The sequence below is a fragment of the Ornithorhynchus anatinus genome, chromosome 12 (assembly GCF_004115215.2).
Source record: "Ornithorhynchus anatinus isolate Pmale09 chromosome 12, mOrnAna1.pri.v4, whole genome shotgun sequence".
NCBI classification, from domain to species: Eukaryota; Metazoa; Chordata; class Mammalia; order Monotremata; family Ornithorhynchidae; genus Ornithorhynchus; species Ornithorhynchus anatinus.
In genome coordinates, this window is record NC_041739.1 from 36421503 (window position 1) to 36440422 (window position 18920).

The 18920-nt window shown below is 42.7% G+C and overlaps 1 protein-coding gene and 1 long non-coding RNA gene across 5 annotated transcripts in view; one reads left to right on the forward strand and one right to left on the reverse strand.

Annotated features, from left to right (window-relative positions):
* ELOVL6 (ELOVL fatty acid elongase 6) overlaps positions 1–18139 on the forward strand; it is a 133970-nt gene extending 115831 nt beyond the window's left edge. For 3 of the 4 annotated variants that reach the window (XM_029076478.1, XM_029076481.2, XM_029076479.1), the window contains 2 exons: positions 7883–8034; positions 15711–18139. In XM_029076478.1, the coding sequence (XP_028932311.1) occupies positions 7883–8034; positions 15711–16135 (577 nt within the window). In that variant the 3' untranslated portion in view covers positions 16136–18139. Of the gene's footprint in view, positions 1–981; positions 1087–7882; positions 8035–15710 lie in introns of those variants that run through there. The other variant, XM_029076480.1, reaches the window with a different exon arrangement.
* LOC114815453 lies at positions 735–15190 on the reverse strand. Its single transcript, XR_003763228.2, has 3 exons — positions 14640–15190; positions 12432–12510; positions 735–1006 (listed from the first exon to the last, which is right to left on the reverse strand). It is a non-coding gene; the product is annotated as an uncharacterized LOC114815453 (long non-coding RNA).
* Positions 18140–18920: the final 781 nt, after the last annotated feature.

The following is an 18920-nucleotide window of genomic DNA, read 5'->3' on the forward strand; positions in this document are numbered from 1 at the left end:
TACTATGTGCAGAACACTGTTCATTCAGTAGTATTTATTGAACGCTTATACTGTGCAGATCACTATACGAAGCACTTGGAATGTACTATTCAGCACAGATAGATACAATCCCTGCCCAGTGACGGGCTTACTGTTCTAAATGCTTGGGAGATTTCAGTATAACAGAGTTGGTGGTAAGATCATCTCTAGTCTCTAAGCTCATCATGGGCAGTGAATGTATCCATTTATTGTTGTATTGCATACTGCACACAGTAAGCACTCCATACTTACTTACTCAATATTTACTCAGTACTTACTCACAGTAAGCACTCACTTGAATGAAATTTCCCTGTCCACAATGAGTTTACAGTCTAAAGGGGAATTAGCAGATTTAATTCAGGCTGCAACTTACTTTAAGCCCAGTGTCCACTCAGTTCCCCCACCCTCATTCCCCCACTTTACCCCCCAAAGATGGGGTAAAGACGGGAGAGTCAGTCATTCAATCAGTTTTTTGAGCACTTACTATGAGTAGAACAGTGTACTAGGCGCTTGGGAGAGTACAATATAACAATATAACCAACAGAGGAGAGTCATTTTCAGGGGGGATGGAGAAGGAGAGCAGTCTGTGCTAATGCTCCACTATCTCCATGAGCTCTTCAGATTCCTTTAATTCCATCCTCTCAGATTCCCTCAAACATCCTCTTCCGGTGGATTCTGCTTCCAGTTTTAGAAGGCTTGCAATAGAGGAAGGCTTGTCCTGGGTCTAGAATTATGTTTTTATTCATTGCAGATGTTACCCTCATGTGTTTCCCTCATTCTTCTCTCCCTCTTACCTCCCTCGCCTAAAGGTATTCTGATGCAGTACTCTGCTAATCTGCCTTAACAGGTTTACAAATTGTTACATGTCGTTCTCGAGCTGCAGAATGTCACTGGGTGACACACACGAAGACTGCCGTGATGTTCCTCGTGTTTTTAAAGAGTTTCGGTCATTGGAACGGCTGGTGAAATATCCTCAATGGTAGCATATCTAGTTGAGAAAGAGGAAGAGAGAGGGAGAGAGAGAGAGAAAAGAAGAGACTGTCAGTTGCTCTGGCTGGAGGCTGGAAGGTAACAACAGATCTGGCACCAAGTAAGAACTTGGGTTTGGGGAAAGAGCCAGCTTGAGGTGGTCAGGACCATAGGTGGCCATTTTCAGAATGGCTCCCACCGAAGGATACCTCTCCACCCACAAATAATAAACGCCCACTTTGGCGGGGCAGGACAGGGTGGGTGGGGGGTATGGGGAAGGGATGGCATTGGAAGTATCCACCACCTACTTCGACCCCTCAGCGGGAAGTGGTAGGAAAACAGTTCCCACCAGAAGGAGCCGTGGCCACGAAGCAGCAGCGGCTACTGTACCTTCTTCTTCTGGGAACCAGCTCCCCTTCTGACTCCCAATCAATCAATCAATCGATCAGTCAATCAGTGTAAGCCCGTCAGAGGTCAGGGACTCTATCTGTTACCGATTTGTACATTCCAAGGGCTTAGTACAGTGCTCTGCACACAGTAAGCACTCAGTAAATACTATTGAATGAATGAATGAATCAATGGTATTTATTGAATGCTTACTGTATGCAGAGCATTATACTAAGCCCGTGTTGGTAGACACAATCCCTACCCTCAAGAAGTTTACGGTCTAATCAATCGATCATTTAGTACGATTCCTTCATTCGGTACTATTTATTGAGTGCTTACTGGGTGCCTAGCACTGTGCTGAACACTTGGAAGATACATTGTCACAATAAACAGAGACATTCCTTGCCTTCAATGAGCTTACAGACTAGAGATGAGCTTACACTGCCAATTCTGTTATAATGAACTCTCCCAAGCACTTAGTACAGTGCTCTGCACTTTGTAAGCGCTTGATAAATACAATTGATTGATTATGGATTAATCAAATGCCCATGTGGAACAAGCTTAGAGTCTAGAGGACGAGCTTACAGTCTAGAGGAGAAGTTTACAGTCTGGCTAAGTGCAGGGCACTGTACTAAGCTTTTGGGAATTGACAATAAAACAGACTTAGTTGACACTCGTTGATTCTATTTATTGCTATTGTTCTTGTCTGTCCCTCTCCCCCGATTAGACCGTAAGCCCGTCAAAGGGCAGGGACTGTCTCTATCTGTTACTGATTTGTACATTCCAAGCGCTTAGTACAGTGCTCTGCACGCAGTAAGCGCTCAATAAATACTATTGAATGAATGAACTCCCTTCCCATAAGGAGTGTACAGTCTAGTGGGGGAGACACTCTCCTATCAACACTGAGATTCGGGCCAAACATGGGACACTCAGTTGCCTTGGTTTTGAGACGGTCACCGTATTCACTCCCCCCTTCTTCCATTCGGGAATGGGTTTTAGACACAGCTTTTCATCAGGTTTTGTATTCTGTATCCCTTCGAAGGAGGAACATCTTAAAAACGGCCCCATGAAAAATTCATTGCGATTCTAACATAGTTGCATTCATTTGAAGGTTAAAACTGCAGGTCCCATTTGGCTAACTATCCCAGTGGGAAAATTTTGGAGAATGTAGTCTGAAATATGCCCCTGCTGCATTCGTGATTCAAGAACTGTTTCACTGTAAAAAAAGAAAATGTTCTAAGGGAAGCAGATGCTTTTTGTGTTTCAGAGTAAAAGATTGTAATGGCCTTCCTGAAGCCTCTTTTTCTCTAAAAATCCCTTATCGAGTTAAGGGATCGCTGAACTCCTTTGGAAAATGTGGTGCTTTCTCATTCACCCTTCCAGAATGGACCAGGCAGGAAAATGACACAACACTACCTCTGAGAAAAACTGAACTCATCCCTCAGTCAAAATCCAGCATAATGTAGAGACCTGTGGCTAACAGATATCAGCTTGTTGCGGGCAGGGAACATGTCTACCAACTCTGTCGTACTATACTCTCCCAAGCGCTTCGTACGGTCTTCTGTGTACTAAGTAAGCGCTCAATAAATACGAGTGATTGACTGATTGATTAAAAAAAGCATATCATATAAACTAGCCTGGTTAACAGCACTTTCCGAAGATGATGTCTTGTGTAATGGTGGCTAAAGCGGGATACACGGCGCACTGAGAAATAATACAGAATATGAGAAGGGAACATGTCTATATACGCTGTTGTGCTCTCCCAGACTTAGAACGGTGCTTTGCATACAGTAAGTGCTCAAGATATACGATTGGTTGACTGATGAACAATAGAGGCAGATGTCATAGAGGCCATTACCAAACTTCTTTTCCGGAAAGGCAGTTTACACTCCTTTAGACTCTGTAAGCATGGGGAATGTGTCTACCAACTATTTTATAGTGTACTCTCCCAAGCACGTACTACAGTGTGCTGCACACAGTAAGCACTCGATAAATACCATTGATTGAGTGATTGATTTTGTACCTCAAAAGGAATCAAAAAACACTAGGAAAGAATTTGTATTCCTTTAAGGAGCAGAATATGAGTTGGTATCTTCCAAGGATTCTAAGAAATGGAGACCGGCTAGAGATGAGAAATGCATCCAACCCTAGAGACATGAGAAGGGACTTCAGAAGAGTCCGGAAAAAGTGGATTCTCTACTAATTAGGGTAGGATTGCCTCCAGAGCTCACTTCCATTTCAACAAGATTAACATGGGTGGGGAAAAGCAGAAAGGACCGTTCCGTCTCTGCCGATATAGCCTGCTATTTCAAAAGCTAATGACAATTATAATTGAAGCTCTGCTTGGCAAAGAAAAAATACATCGTTTTGAGAAGAATGATGATCTGAAATCGCAGCTGGGGAAGGGATATGTGGTTTAATAATGTGAGAAGTATTTTTTTCTAAAGCTTATTAAACTGGAGCTCGGCATTCCCCATGGATAAGTTTTCTGATTAAATACCCCAGGCTGGAGAATCATTCTTTGTACCTACAGAGGAGTTCTGTTTTCTTTTTATCTGGAACGGTTTCACCCACTGAATCTGATGTACATCTGTAGGAAAGGAAAGTGCTCTGTAGGGGGAAAAAGAAAACTTCACCATCCTTAACGCTTGATGGTGTTAAGGCAAATTTCATAAGTGGGTTCTACCAAGAGTGGAGTTGTTAACTATCAATTATTCAGTTCAGCACTTATGTACATATCTATAAATGTATTTATATTACTGTCTGTCTCCCCGTCTAGAGTGTAAGCGCACTGTAGGCAGGAAACATGTCGATGAACTCTGTTATACTATACTCTCTCAAGTACTTAAGCTCAATAAGTAAGCACTCAGTAAGTAACACAGTAAGTGCTCAATAAATACAGCTGATTGATTGGTACTAAGCAGCATGGCCTAGTGGAAAGAGCCCAGGCCTGGGAGTCAGAGGACCTGGGTTCTAATCTTGGCTTTGTCACTTGCCTGCAGTGTGCCCTTGGGCAAATCATTTAGTATCTCTCTTCAAAAAGTTAGGTTTGTCGGTTTCCCAAGAAAGAAAGGACATCATTTCCTTTCTGTTTAAAGGAAATGTTGAGCACATGAAAAACTGGATTTATAATGAAGACTGAGTTTAAGGTTTAAACCCTATCATTTGCTACTGAGGGCATTATTGTACTTTATAGGAGGTTGAAACAGTTCAAAATTTCTCAAGCTTTCTGTTCCCCTTATTAAATGAGTCTCTCAGCAAAAGTCCTCTAGACTGTAAGCTCCTCATTGCCCGGGAATGTGTTTATAAACTTTGTTATATTGTCCCAAGCGCTTAGTACAGTGCTCTGCATACAGTAAGCACTCAATAAATACTATTGACTGAGTATTTAGAACAAAATAGCGATGGTGTTTTTTTGTCACCAATTTTCTGACAGTTTGCCTCAGTGTTATCACCCTATCCCTGTTCTGGGTTCAGATATGGACCAATCATTCAGCAGCAAAATGTGTTTTGGTTCTAGAATGTGAGAATCGTACACTCTGTCTCAAAAATGTTCTGGGCCCCCAAAATTCTGAAAACCTTGACATTTGGAAGAACCACTGCAGAGATTCGGTAAATAAACACTGTAGTTTCTCGGACCTGGAAAAGCAATAAAATAATAAATAATAATTCCCAGGCATCTCTTTGCTGGATCTGTAATGATGTTTCAACTTGTCTGCTTTTTTTTTGTGAACAAACACATTTCCAAATTTGTGAGTGAAAAACAGATCACTGAATTCGTAAGCAGTAAACTAGTGACACACAAGTGTATGTGTTTATATCCATTGATGGATACTCTGCTTGTCATTTTACTAGTTTTCAAAAGCTTCCAGGAAATATGACTCTAGCACTTTGGGGTACTTGCCTTTTACTTGATATGTGCCACATCTTCATATTTTACTTTCTGAAGCTCTCTTTTAATTGAATGAAGCTAGGATCTTTACCTTTCAAACTTTGAAGGCAGGTTTTTTCATCTAAGGCCAACTCTTCACTGAAAAGTTTGGGCAATTATATACATTCAACTCAGTGAAGCCCCAATTATGAGGGTTTCCTTGAGGAAAGTATGCATTTGATTAGGATAATAGACTGATTACAGTGGCCTCTGGGTCTTCTTTGATCTAGATTCATCCAGAATTGATCCTGAATTAGGGTGATTAGTTACCTTCTCAGACCCAAATCCTCCAAAGATGCCAAGTTCTATTTTCTTTTCTACCGTGTAGGTCTGCCTTTAATTTGAAAGATCTCAATATCCCAGTTCAACCAAAATAGACCCTTATTCTTTAAAATGTGCCAAATTCTTTTAGAAAAATCAAGAGATGATTTTAGTGAGCACTTTCAGTGTGGAGCACTGTGATAAGTCTATGAGAGCAAAATTTAGAAATATCCTCTCTAGCTAGCTATTGGAACACACTCTTTTTACAACTCTTCGATCGCTCTTGCTCCCTTTTAGTGCTTGGACTTCCACTAAGAGCGCGTTTAAAAGAGGACCAGATTAAACCCTACCTCAATCTCAGATGTGTAGTCTGGAAGTCCCAGATTGTTGGGAGATTTTCATCTATACTTTCTCCTTTCTCCTTCTACCTCTCAATCCCTGTATTTAGCCCCTGGGAACATGCAGCAGACATGGTGCCTGCCCATAATGAGCTTTCAATCTAGAGTCTAATAGGTACTTGCTTTGAACAAGGAAGTTGCTATATCCTTTTACTCTTAGAAACTGCAGCACCGAGTTTGACCATGTACTAAGAGTGATGTTGCTGGAGTTTTTGTCAGAATCAAACTCAGAGACTGCATGATTTTTGGTGAGATAGAGAAAGTTTTCACCACCAATAAGTAGCCAGTTTGCAACATGAAGGCAACTAAATGTACACTGACTTCATTCAGTTGCATTTATTAAGCGCTTACTGTGTGCGGATCACTGTACTGTTTGGGAGAGTACAATATAACAATAAAACCAGACACATTCTCTGCCCCGTTTCCCTAGAAAAGTAATTGAACTTATCAGAATTCCATCTGAATGATTTACCAACATCTTCTTTTTAAAAGAGCTTTGAGATCGTATTATTTTGTACTCTCGCAAGTGCTTAGTACAGTGCTCTGCATGAAATAGGGGCTCGATCCATATGATTGAATGATTGATTGATTGGTTGAGATTTTCAAATGGTCGTTTGGCCAGCACCTTGAGATCCATAGCTTTTGAGCTGTTGAAATAGAGAAGCAATATGGTTAGTGGAACCAGAGGTCCTGGGTTTTAATCCCGGCTCCACCATTTTGTCTGCCGTGAGACTTTTGGCAAGTCACTTAACTTCTCTGTACCTCAGTTCCCTCATCTGCACAATGGGGATTCATTCATTCATTCAATAGTATTTATTGAGCCCTTACTATGTGCAGAGCACTGTACTAAGTGCTTGGAATGTACAGATAGGTAACAGATAGAGACAGTCCCTGCCCTTTGAGGGGCTTACAGTCTAATCGGGGGAGACGGACAGATAAGAACAATAGCAATAAATAGAATCAAGGGGATGAACATCTCATTAACAAAATAAATAGGGTAACGAAAATATATACAGTTGAGCGGACGAGTACAGTGCTGAGGGGAGGGGCAGGGAGAGGGGGAGGAGCAGAGGGAAAGGGGGGAAAAGAGGGCTTAGCTGAGGAGATTCCACACCTGTTCTCTCTCAATCAATCAATGATATTTATTGAACACTTACTGTGTTCAGAGCTCTATTAAGCGCTTGGGACAGTACAATATAATAATATAACAGACACATTCCCTGCCCACAAGGAGCTTACACTATAGAGAGGAGGCAGACGTTAATGGAACTAAATAAGTTACCGATGTACGTATGTGCCGTGGGGCTGGAAGGGAAGGATGAATAAAAGGAGCAAGTCAGGGTGATGTAGAAGGGAGTGGAAGAAAAGGAAAAGAGAACTTAGACAGGGAGGTCCTCCTAGAGGAGATGTGCCTTCAATAAGGCTTTGAAGTGGAGGAGAGTATTTGTCTGTTGGAAATGAAGAGGGAGGGCATTCCAGGCCAGAGGAAGGACATGGCGAGAGGTTGGTGGCGATAGAGGAGGTAGAGGAGATAGAGGTAAGGTGAGTAGGTTGGCATTAGAGGAGTGAAGTGTGCAGGTTGGGTTGCAGTAGGAGAGTAGCGGGATGTGGTAAGAGGGGGCAAGATAATCAAGTGCTTTTAAGCCGAAGGTAAGAAGTTTCCATTTGAACTCCTACTTAAACTGTGAGCCCCATGTGGGACCTGATTATCTTGTATCTACCCCAGTGCTTAGCACAGTGCTTGGCACTTAGCCCTTAACAAACACCACAATTATTGTAATCACTAATATTACTAAACCTTGAGGTTCCCCTAGTGCCCAACTTTTCAACTGACAGCAAAGCTTTGACCGTAGCACCGTGTGCAGTGAAACGATGTGTTAATTACCAGAATGCTGTTTATTTTCTTTCCTTGATGAAGTATATTCGGTGCTCTTCGAACCGGTGCTTATATGGTGTACATTTTGATGACCAAAGGACTGAAGCCGTCAGTATGTGACCAGAGCTTTTACAATGGACCTGTCAGCAAATTCTGGGCTTATGCATTTGTGCTAAGCAAAGCACCCGAATTAGGTGAGTAAATATTGTGTTTGTTGTGTGTGTCTCTTTCTCTCTCTCCTCTCTCTGCCTCCCTTCCCTTTTCATACACTGTGTATATTTAGGGCAAAGAGTTTACATAGGACACATGCAAAAATTCAGCAGTGCTGTAAGAGCACTTTGAGGGGTTTATAAAATACACACAGGCCTCCCTCTAAAGCATATTCACAGCTGAACTAATATTAGAATAAGGAAAAAATAGGCAGGCAGTTTATTTCCAAACCTCACATCTATATGCGGATTCATCCCCAGAGTTTTGATTCAGATTAAAAGATTAGGCTTTTCATTTGGACAAACTCATATTCTCATTAACAAATGGCGGGGGCCGAACCTTGCTGTTATTTGTCTTTTCATTCATCGAAGAGACACCGTTGGAGGAGAGGAATCTCACCTCTCAGTAACTGCCTGAAGAAAGAAATACATAAGATTTTCATTCATCTCTCCTTTGGCTTGAAATAGGAGTTAGACCCGAAAGCCAAAAAGTGATTGGAGATGTGAAATTTTAACAGGTTACCTTTGGCATAATCATTCTGCCATGCCTCAAGAAGGCCGTGACAGGCAGGTGCTATGCATACCCAGCTCTCTTGCAATGTGAGGGTTGCATTCTTGCAAAACAGCACGTTGAGGAAAATTCACACTGCTGTGAGACAACGTGTGTATAACTGTTTCTTTTGACACCATTTTAAACTATATACAAGTAGATGCCCATTGGTAGAAGGACATTCCCCAATTGCCCCAATGTCTGGTGAAAGTAGGCGTTCTGGCAGAACTGTAGGCTCATCGTGGGCAGGAAATGTGTCAGTTTATTTTTCTATTGTACTCTTCCCAGCGCTTAGTACCATGCTCTGCATACAGTAAGCGCTCAAAAAATAAGATTGAAAGGAATACGACTGACTGAATGAACTGCATGTATAAATTATCGTCAGTGGAATTTATTGAGCACTTACTGTACTGTATAGTAAGCGCTCTTGGGAGAGTACAGTATAACAGAGTTGGTAGATGTATTCCCTACCCACAAGGCATTCTTAACTCTGTAGGAAGTGCTTAGTTTAGGGCTCTGCACACAGTAAGCGCTCAGTAAATACGACTGAACGAATGAATAAACATTAAATACCACTGGTTGTTTTACTAACTGATTGAAAATACGCTTCCTCGTAGAGGGACCTTCTGGATCCCACTGGGACGCAGAGTGGCCTAATGAATAAAGCTCAGGTCTGGGTGTCAGAGGACATGGGTTCTAATCCCGACTCTGCCTCTTGTCCGCTGTATGACCTTGGTTAAGAAGTCACTTAACTTCTTTGTGCCTCAGTTACCTCACCTCTACAATGGGGATTAAGTCTGTGAGCCCCATATGGGATATGGACTGTGGTCTAACCTGATTATCTTGTACCTACCCCTGCACTTAGTATATGACCAGTGCTTAGAACAATGCTCGGCACATAGTAAGCGCTTAAAAAAATACCATTATCATTATTATGTCCAGCACATAGTAAGTGCTTAAAAAAGGCCATTAAAAAATCACACAATTGGAGATGTTGGTGCTGCTATTTCTATCTTCAGGATAAGAGTAAATAAGTAGCTTTCATCTAAGGCACTTATGCCCTCCCCTCCTCCATTTCCCCCTTTCCTTAAATCCATGTACCACCGTAACCTCCCCAGTAAAGACAAGTGGGTCCCAAATCTCTTGAGAGTTGATCTGGTACATAGAGAAAATCTGGTTTAATTAATTTACCATTCCTACCGATAGACACCATGGAACAGTGATTCACACATTCACATTTAGCTTCAGGTCTTCTGTTTACCATCGGTATTTTATGCTAGGATCATTCTTTGAACTATTAAAATAAGATGTTCGCCCTTTCTCTCTCCTCCTAAATGTGGCACCTTTATGGATCTAGCTGAGGTTCTCCAAGAGCAGACTGCTGACTTTGACAGACATGGTCATATTCTCGAGAAAACAATGCCATTTCCTAAACTATTACTCCCTGCTGCCCCTCGTTTAAAAAGTAATCATCTCTCTGTTTATGGAATAATAACTGCTTCCTTTTGCCCATTTTTCATCTTCGGCATAACATTTAAGGGACACTTTCCCATTTTGTATTTTGAGTTTGTGTCTTGATTTTATGCCCTGTGTCTACCTATCTAACCAATACCAGATTCTGTGACCCAGATATAAGCACTTTTTTAGGGTGAGAAAGGATGATGATTTATTTGGAAGGAGAAAAAGGAGTTCAGCACCCCTCCCCTGTTCATCACGACACCGCACTTTCCATTAAATATTCCTGATGCGAGAAAGGTTTTCTGTTTGAGCAGAAAACAATGAGCTCAGTCCATTGAATTAGAGGGGGTTACGAACCATCAGAACAAGTGAAGGGAGAGAACTTTCAAGCTGCTTTTGTGTGTCCAAATCTCTGGTTGCCTACTGTTTGAATTACATTGAAACCTGCTGAGATTTGGTTTTGTTCAAACTTGAAAACATCTGCTCTGGGTCTAGGACCTTTCTAAGTTGAGCTTTCCATTGTTCCTGAAAATCTGAGCCAGCAACAGTCCAGCTAATGCAGCAAATAAAAGCACATGATGGTCCCTGCATCTTCCATTTCCCATTACCCGCAAACGTGCTTTGTATTTGCAAGTTCACGAATTTGCCCGTTGGGGTTCAGCGGCAGTAGCAGCGGCCATCATATCTGGGAATCTGATAGGAACTTTAAGCTCTTAGAAGAACCCGCTGCAAGCTCTGCAGTCGATAGGCACTCGATAATTTTACCTTGTTTTGTTTTGTTGTCTGTCTCCCCCGTTCAGACTGTGAGCCCATTGTTGGGCAGGGATTGTCTCTATCTGTTGCCGAATTGTGCGCTCCAAAAGCTTAGTACAGTGCTCTGCGCATAGTAAGCGCTCAATAAATATGATTGAATGAATGAATGAGCAAATTAACCGCGACAGATCCAAATAATAATTTTTAAAAAAAGGAATAAGAAGACAGATGAAGCAAGCCAGGAATGAAATCATTATCTCTCTTTCCAAGTGGTATGGATTGTTTCTTCAGGATGAACCCCTTAAAAGGTCCCAAATCCTGGTAAGAGGGATAATCAGAATTGGAAACATACTTCCAGTGTGTTACGTACGTCTTCATTCATCCCTTCCGCTTAGATTTCTTAACCAGGGCACCGATCTCTCTGGGCTAAGAAGGTTGAATGTGTCTCTCTCTGAATCACAGCGTGTGATCTAATAGTCTGGGGAGCTGAGGCAGTACACTTGGCAAGTCCTAGAAATCTGGGGCTTAGTCTGGTTGCAGACCGAGATGTGGTATCCAAGCCCTGAGCCAGACAGAAATCATCTTAGACACGCTGAAAGTGTATTGGGATTCACTTTCTGGGATTACTGCAGCTATGAAGATAGACATTTATCTGGTCTATCATGCTCCCTATTCTTTTCTTTTTTTAACAGTATTTGTTCAGTGCTGACTTTGTGCCAAGCATTGTAGTAAGCCCTGGGCTAAGCAGGTTGGACACAGTCCCTGGGGCTCTAGTCAATCCCCATTTTACAGATGAGGGCACGGAGAAATGAAATGACTTGCCCAGGGTCTCAGCAGACAATCGGAGCCGGGATTAGAACCCAGCTCCTTCTGACTCCCGGGCCTGTGCTTTATCTATTAGGCCGCACTGCTTCGGCATTAGTAATACTAGTAATAGTATTAGTAATACTAATAGCAGCATTTATAGCAGTACTACTGCTGAGTACACTGCTGAGAAGCCGCGTGGCTTAGTGGCAAGAACCCGGGCTTGGGAGTCAGAGGGCGTGGGTTCCCATCCCGGCTCCGCCACTTGTCTGCTGTGTGACTTTGGGCAAGTCGCTTCACTTCTCTGGGCCTCAGTTACCTCATCTGGAAAAGGGGGATTAAGACTGTGAGCCCCACGTGGGACGACCCGATAACTCCTTGTCTGACCCAGTGCTTAGAACAGTGCTTGGCACATAGTAAGGGCTTTGCAGATACCATCATCATCATCATCAGTGTATCTACCCCAACACTTAGAGCAGTGCTTGGCACATAACGCTTAGCAAATACCATTGTTATTATTAGTAGGAGCAGAAGTCACAGCAGCAGTAGGGGTGTCATATCACAGCAGTCAGTCAGTTATATTTATTGAGTGCTTACTGTGTGCAGAGCACTGTACTGAGCACTTGGGAGAGCACAATACAACAACAGGACAGACACAGTCATAGCAATAACAGCAGCGACAACTTTCAAATGCTTGGTCAGTGCGGCGCACTGCGCAGGTGCTTGGGAAATACAAATAACCAACTGACAAATTCCCTGCCACGTCAAAATATTTACAACTGGTGAGGCCCAAAATGAGTAAAGCGAACATACATACCTGAGTGTTAGGACAGTGTAAATAAGTTAATTCCCAAGTACTCCATAAGCTTCTGCTTCCAGCGCAACCCAGCAAGGCTCTATCGGGGAATAATAATAATAATGAGTAAGAATAATAATAGGATTTGTTAAACACTTCTTACGTGCCAGGCACCGTACTATGGATTTGGGCACGGTCCTTGTCCCACGTGTGACTCGCAGCGCAAGGAGGAGGGAGTAGGTGATTCGAATCTGCAGTCTGTTGTGAGTGCCATGGGTACCATCACCAAAAACGGTAGGCATAGGGGGCCTCCCAGAAGAGGTTGGAAGATTCCAGAGGAATCAGGTGTTAACAGTGCTTTGCACACAGTAAGCGCTCAATAAATACGATTGAATGAAAGTAGGAAAAGGTATAGGGGTCCCATCAGCCCCATGCAAGAACACAGCAGAGAACGATTGTCCCCATTTCAGTTTCTCCTACATACAATTGAACTTATTATTTTCCTCAAACACTTCAGGGAAGCAGCGTGGTCTGGGGGAAAGAGGGCAGGCCTGGGAGTCAGAGGACCTGGGCTTTTTACCCTTGTCTGTTGTGTGTCTTTGGGCAAGTCCCTTAACTTCTTTGTGCCTCAGTTTCCTCACCTGCAAAATGGGGATTCAATACATATTCTCCCTCCTAATTAGACTGTGAGCCCCGTGTGGGACCGGATTATCTTGTATCTACCCCAGCACTTAGTACGGTGCTTAGCACATAGTGAACACTTAACAAATAACACAAACCAAACACCTCAAAACACATCCACCTCCTCACACACCTCCATTGACCAAATCTCCTGCCCAGTGAATTTAAGGTGGTCCCTTTCACCCATCCACTTTCTTCTCTTCCTTGCAAGTGGGCAGGGAATGTTTCTATTTAAGTTCCTATATTGTGCTCTCCCAAGTGCTCGAGGCTTCGAGGGGTCAAAAGCACAACGGGTGAGGTGTAGAAGGCAAGGATCCGTTCAGGGGCCAGACGGGGCGGAGAGACCCAAGGAAGCTGTCACAGTCACTCAAGAGGCAAAGGTGGGGGCATGCAGTAGATGTTTAATGGACGAGTTGGATTTGTGATGGGGGATAAGTGCAGGTGGCCTGAGGTAAATGATAAGACGATGGAAGAGACAGGCAGCCGGATGATGTGGAAATGGAGTGAGTGGAGGAAGTGAGTGGCGATGGTAGCCAAGCTAAGAGCCCTGAGTAGATGTATGATCATCTCTCTAAGATGCCTCCTCTAATAGTTTCTTCAGTTTAACAGCTGGAGGTTTCTCTCTTTTCTATTCAACACCAATTCAGAGAGACACAATCTTATACGGTGATTGGCTAGTCACCGTTGTTGAAGCCACAGCTATGAGAATGTAGAAATCCGTTTTTCCCTAAGTCTCCCCGGAGGCAGTAATTCCGTGGCATAGTATATCTCTACCCGTTCTGAGAAAGCAGTTTGCCAGGCAATGTGGTTTTTCTTGATGTCTGTCGTAATTGTCTTTCTCGCTTAAATCCATTTCAAGAGAAAAGTGACATTTAAGACTCTCATTTTATGCCCGGTACTGTCAAATCAAAATTCGCCCAGGATTTTCTCATTTAACCAAACTTATTCCTAAGCAAGACTGCAGTAGGAACATGTATCATCTCTCTAACGCTTAGTAATGTTTCTCAAATTACCTACTTCCCTGAGTGAATCATGCACCCTTGGGCACATCTTTCAAAGACTTCCTTCTTTGACTTGTTAATGGCTTTGTTTTATTGTATTGTACTGTCTCTTGTAAACTCTTCCAAGCAGTCAGTACAGTGCTCTGCCCACATGGATCGGAAGGAATGTCTCCTTGAACTGGGTTACTTTTTGGAAAGAAAAATCAAGGACTATCTTGGGTCAAACATATATTTTTCAGTTTTGCAAATATCCTATAATGTCATAACTCATTATTTAAAGTCCTAATTTCTAGATTAAAATTTGGACCTTTAGAGCTATCCGTTCTAGAGTACGGTTCTTTGTGCTGATAATAATAAATGTGCATTTTTTGTTATTGCAAATATCATATTCATGACTCTGATCGTCTTCCCCTTTCCCACTCAATCCCTGAGATTTTCCAGTTGGCCGACAAAATCCGACTGTAATGAAATTTATAGCCCAGTCACGTGAACTCTCACCATTAGCACCTCTCCCTGGCCTCTAGAGATCCCATGTGTTTGTCCTTACCGGAACTTCTCTCTTGAACTTTTGTTCTACTTGATTTTCTCAGACTTCTGGAGATGTGAAGGTAATCTTTCAGACTGTCTTTGGGATGTCCAAATTTCAATTTCATTTTTCTCAAACTGCAAAATCGCACTCAGCCGTTGGACCCGTTAAGGCTTGTCTGAGAGGGCCGGTAAACATTGAAACTGGAATCTTACTATTCCGACGGCATCCTCAGGGTACACTGCATAAGAAAAGTCATGGGGTGAAAACAGGGAGGTTCCTGCCATTTGCCCCTATTTCAAGTACAAAAGAAAATGAATTGTATGTGTGTGTGTGTGTGTATGTGTTTGCGTGTGCCAGACATAAAAGTATGTAGTTGACAGAATATTCTTGCATGATACAGGACCTGATTTTAAGATCCCCGATATGAATAGGGAGAGGCAGGGAGGAGAAGAGTCTCAGACAATCGTGTTTCCTTTCATGCGAAAACCGATTATACTATTGTCCCTCCCCAGTTTGAAGGAGCTGACAAACCAGAATGTCCCACTGACTAGGAGGCCGAGTAGGGTCCAGCGACGAGCTCTGTAGGTCTCCGGGAGAAGGGGAAATGAGAGAGAATTATGTTGGTATTTGTTAAGCGCTTACTATGTGCAGAGCACTGTTCTAAGCGCTGGGGTAGATACAGGGGAATGAGGTTGTCCCACGTGAGGCTCACAGTCTTCACCCCCGTTTTGCAGATGAGGTAACTGAGGCACGGAGAAGTTAAGTGACTTGCCCACAGTCACACAGCTGACAAGGGAAGGGACAAAACCTTAGCCGAACGCTCCGTGAGAGATGAGGGAGAGAGAGAGAAAAGGAAGGAGGGAGAAGGGAAGGCAGGATGAGGGGAGCAGCAGGAAGAGCAAGAGTTTAGCCAAGATTGCCCTTGGACCGGCCTAGTCACTGTTCCTCACTCTGCCTCCTCCCTGCGTCCCCTTCTCTGAGAAGACTCCGTCCAAGAGTCCGTTCAATACAGGATAGCCTGTCTCCTAGCACAGTATAAGAGGCTCGTCCAGGCCGTTCATGCTGCCTTTGTTTCTCTCTGTCTTCCAGGAGACACGATATTCATTGTTCTTAGGAAACAGAAGCTCATCTTCCTACACTGGTACCACCACATTACTGTGCTGCTGTATTCTTGGTACTCTTATAAGGACATGGTGGCCGGCGGCGGCTGGTTCATGACTATGAACTATGGAGTCCACGCGATGATGTACTCTTATTACGCCCTGCGGGCCGCGGGCTTCCGGGTCTCGCGCAAGTTCGCCATGTTCATCACGTTGTCCCAGATCAGCCAGATGCTGATGGGCTGTGTGGTGAACTACCTGGTCTTCTCCTGGATGCAACAGGGCCAGTGTCCGTCTCACGTTCAGAACATCATCTGGTCCTCCCTCATGTACCTCAGCTACTTCGTGCTCTTCTGCCACTTCTTCTTCGAGGCCTACATCGGCAAAACGAGGAAAGCGGCGAAGGTCGACTAGGGTTGGAACTGAAGAGGAAGCCACAGCTCAGGGTCATCAAGAAAAACAGACAAAATGGCACAAGGAATTAATACACAGACACAGGTGCGCGCGCACACACACACACACACAAACACACATATGTACATATACATATATGCATATATATATATATACACATATGCATATGTGTGTGCAGCTAAAAAATGGGCAGCTTAGGGGTAGCTAGGTTGGTTAACCCAGTAAGTTTTATGATCCTTTCATGGTGAGAACTCACTGAGTTCAACTCCATCTCAAAGGAACACTGCTGCTGAAAGATATCTTCCCTCTTGTACTGTCAACTCTAGGACAAGGAAAAAAGAAAGAAACAGGAAGGAAAGGCAAAGAAGGCCACTAACATGTCGTGGAGGAAAAAAAAAGGGGAAATCCTATTTAATAAGTGTTCTATTTCCCTAAGGACCGAAGAAAGACTTTTACTAAAAACAACTTATTTCTATATCCTTTCTAATCTTTTTCAACATTAAACTTGAACAAAGAGGAGGAGACATAGGGCGTGTGTCTGACTCCAGTGCTTTGGCAGAGACGAAAAGCTCCGAGCGTGAAAGTGTCTTGAAGATCTTCTCTGAAAAGTGGTTAGAAACTACTGCTCTATGAATTAGGGGACCGACCGAATTTCCCGCTGCATACGAGAATACAGGTGCGGCTTTGGGGAAATGGGTGCACACGGATGAACCTCGAGCAAGCAGATGGGTGCTGCGAGAAATTGTTCTTTTAATGCGAGGAAAAGAATCCAGTTTCAAAGGAGGAATCATTTGTCCAAGTGCATTTCTGATGGGAGTCCAGCAATTTCTACTGTCGAATAAGATCTAAAGAGTTCATCACTACTTCTATGATCACCCGAGGCTTTTAAGGGAAAGGCGGAGAGATGAGGAAAAGGAAAAGCTCCAACAAAACGATTTCTTTAAATGAGCCTGTCCTGGAGTAAAATAAGTAGTCCGGGCGTGAATCAGGACAGAGAGTGGTGGAGGCTGTGGGGAGAGAATTGGAGGAAGAGAAGCCGGAAATCAAGTTCGGTGTACATCTTTACACGGCTTCAAAATGAAGCCTTGAAGTACGATACATAGTTTATATTTTTGTGAGTTTCCAGGAAAAAATAAAAATAAAAAACCCTGCAGGACTATATTGGAAAAACACTGTGTTTCTGCATCTTCTATATTTGCTTTTCCAAGCAGTGTAGAAATGTTCAAAAGTGCCCTCTTCTGGCCACGTGGAGATGCTACGATTTCCATTGTGTGGAAAACAAAATGAAAATTGAAATGATTTTGCTGCGACCCTGAAACCCCAAGTCCCCTACGGCCTTATCCTCGGTTCTAAAAATGGCACAGAATCGCAGCATCCAATGGCTTCTTAAGAAGACATCCCGTCTCAAGTAAGCCTCAGAAATCCGAAAAGGTATTCCATTCTGGAACTCAGAGAATTAGTTATTAAGAGCCATATTCTTTAAAGGAGAATTTGTTGACATTACCTGTGATATTTCGGTCCTTATCGAGCCAGATCAATGCGTGAAAGTTCCTAGCGTTTCAAAAAAGCAATTACGTAAACTCGCTGTTACATGTGATCACATAGAACAACAAAACCGTATCAGTTAAGTAGTTTTACCAAATGGTTAGAAAAACTAGATGAACAGAGTAGGGGCTGCTATTCTGCAGAGAGCTTTCACAAGAAACAGCACACATTGATTCATCCGTAGGTGACCCATCCAACACAGCCCAGCTGAAGACCGACACATTTACCGCTCACACAAAAAAGCTGTCATTTCTCTTTCTTGCTTTAATTTGAGAGTGTGCAGTACAAGGGATTTTTCAAATTATTTTTGTATTATTTTAGCTTTAATTGTGCTGTCATTCATGAAGCAGAAGTGTTCTGGTTTTCTGTCAGAGATGACAAGGGCTTTTTCAGCGTCTCATTTCCGTGTGTAATTAAAAAAAGAATAAAGTTACATTCCATTTTGTGTGAATGGTCTTACCAATGAGCAGAGTCCTTCTGTGGGGGGAGGAAGGGGAAAGAAAAGTTTACATTTGTGTTAAATCATCGAGAGTGTTTTAGGATGTTTCAACGTTATTGGTACGTAGGTGGTAAACGATTAATGGAAGAATGTGATGTTTATTAAGAAGGAAGCTACCGTGAGCTTAAATGATAGGACTGCCATAGAAAAGTAAATAACAGATAAAACACTGAAACACAGAAACAGTGTTATTTTCAGCTTGGGAAGTATAGAATTCTGTTGTACGATAAGATTTTTTCACCCCAGATATAAAGGTGACAATGAGGAACAAGAAACAAAGTCGTGAAAGGAAGGAAAAGATAGTCGTGTTCAGTCTCGAAGAAAGCAACCCTCTTTGTTGCCTTTCGTCCATTTAATTTCCCACTGTCCGTCGCGGATCGTTTGGAATAATAAAAAAAGCAGGTGAAAGTGACGTGCCATCTCCAAATGACATGTCCAGCACTTTTACTTCGGTGTTGGGTTCAACTTGTATTCGTTTGAAACGATTTGGAGTTTTTATGTTTATTGTTTAAATGAACAATTAATCGTTTTTCATGGGCTAAATAGATCTAAACTGATTTCCAGTATTTACCATAAAGACCCATGTGCTTTTGCATCCCTAGTCTTCAGGTTCAGCAGTTCAAAAAAAGGCGTCACAATATTTTACTCATCATATTGACAAGCGCGTGCACCGTAAGAACAGATTGAACAAACAGCTGCAAGAAGAAAATCTGTAAACTTTGGGAGGAAATCGAACGCCAA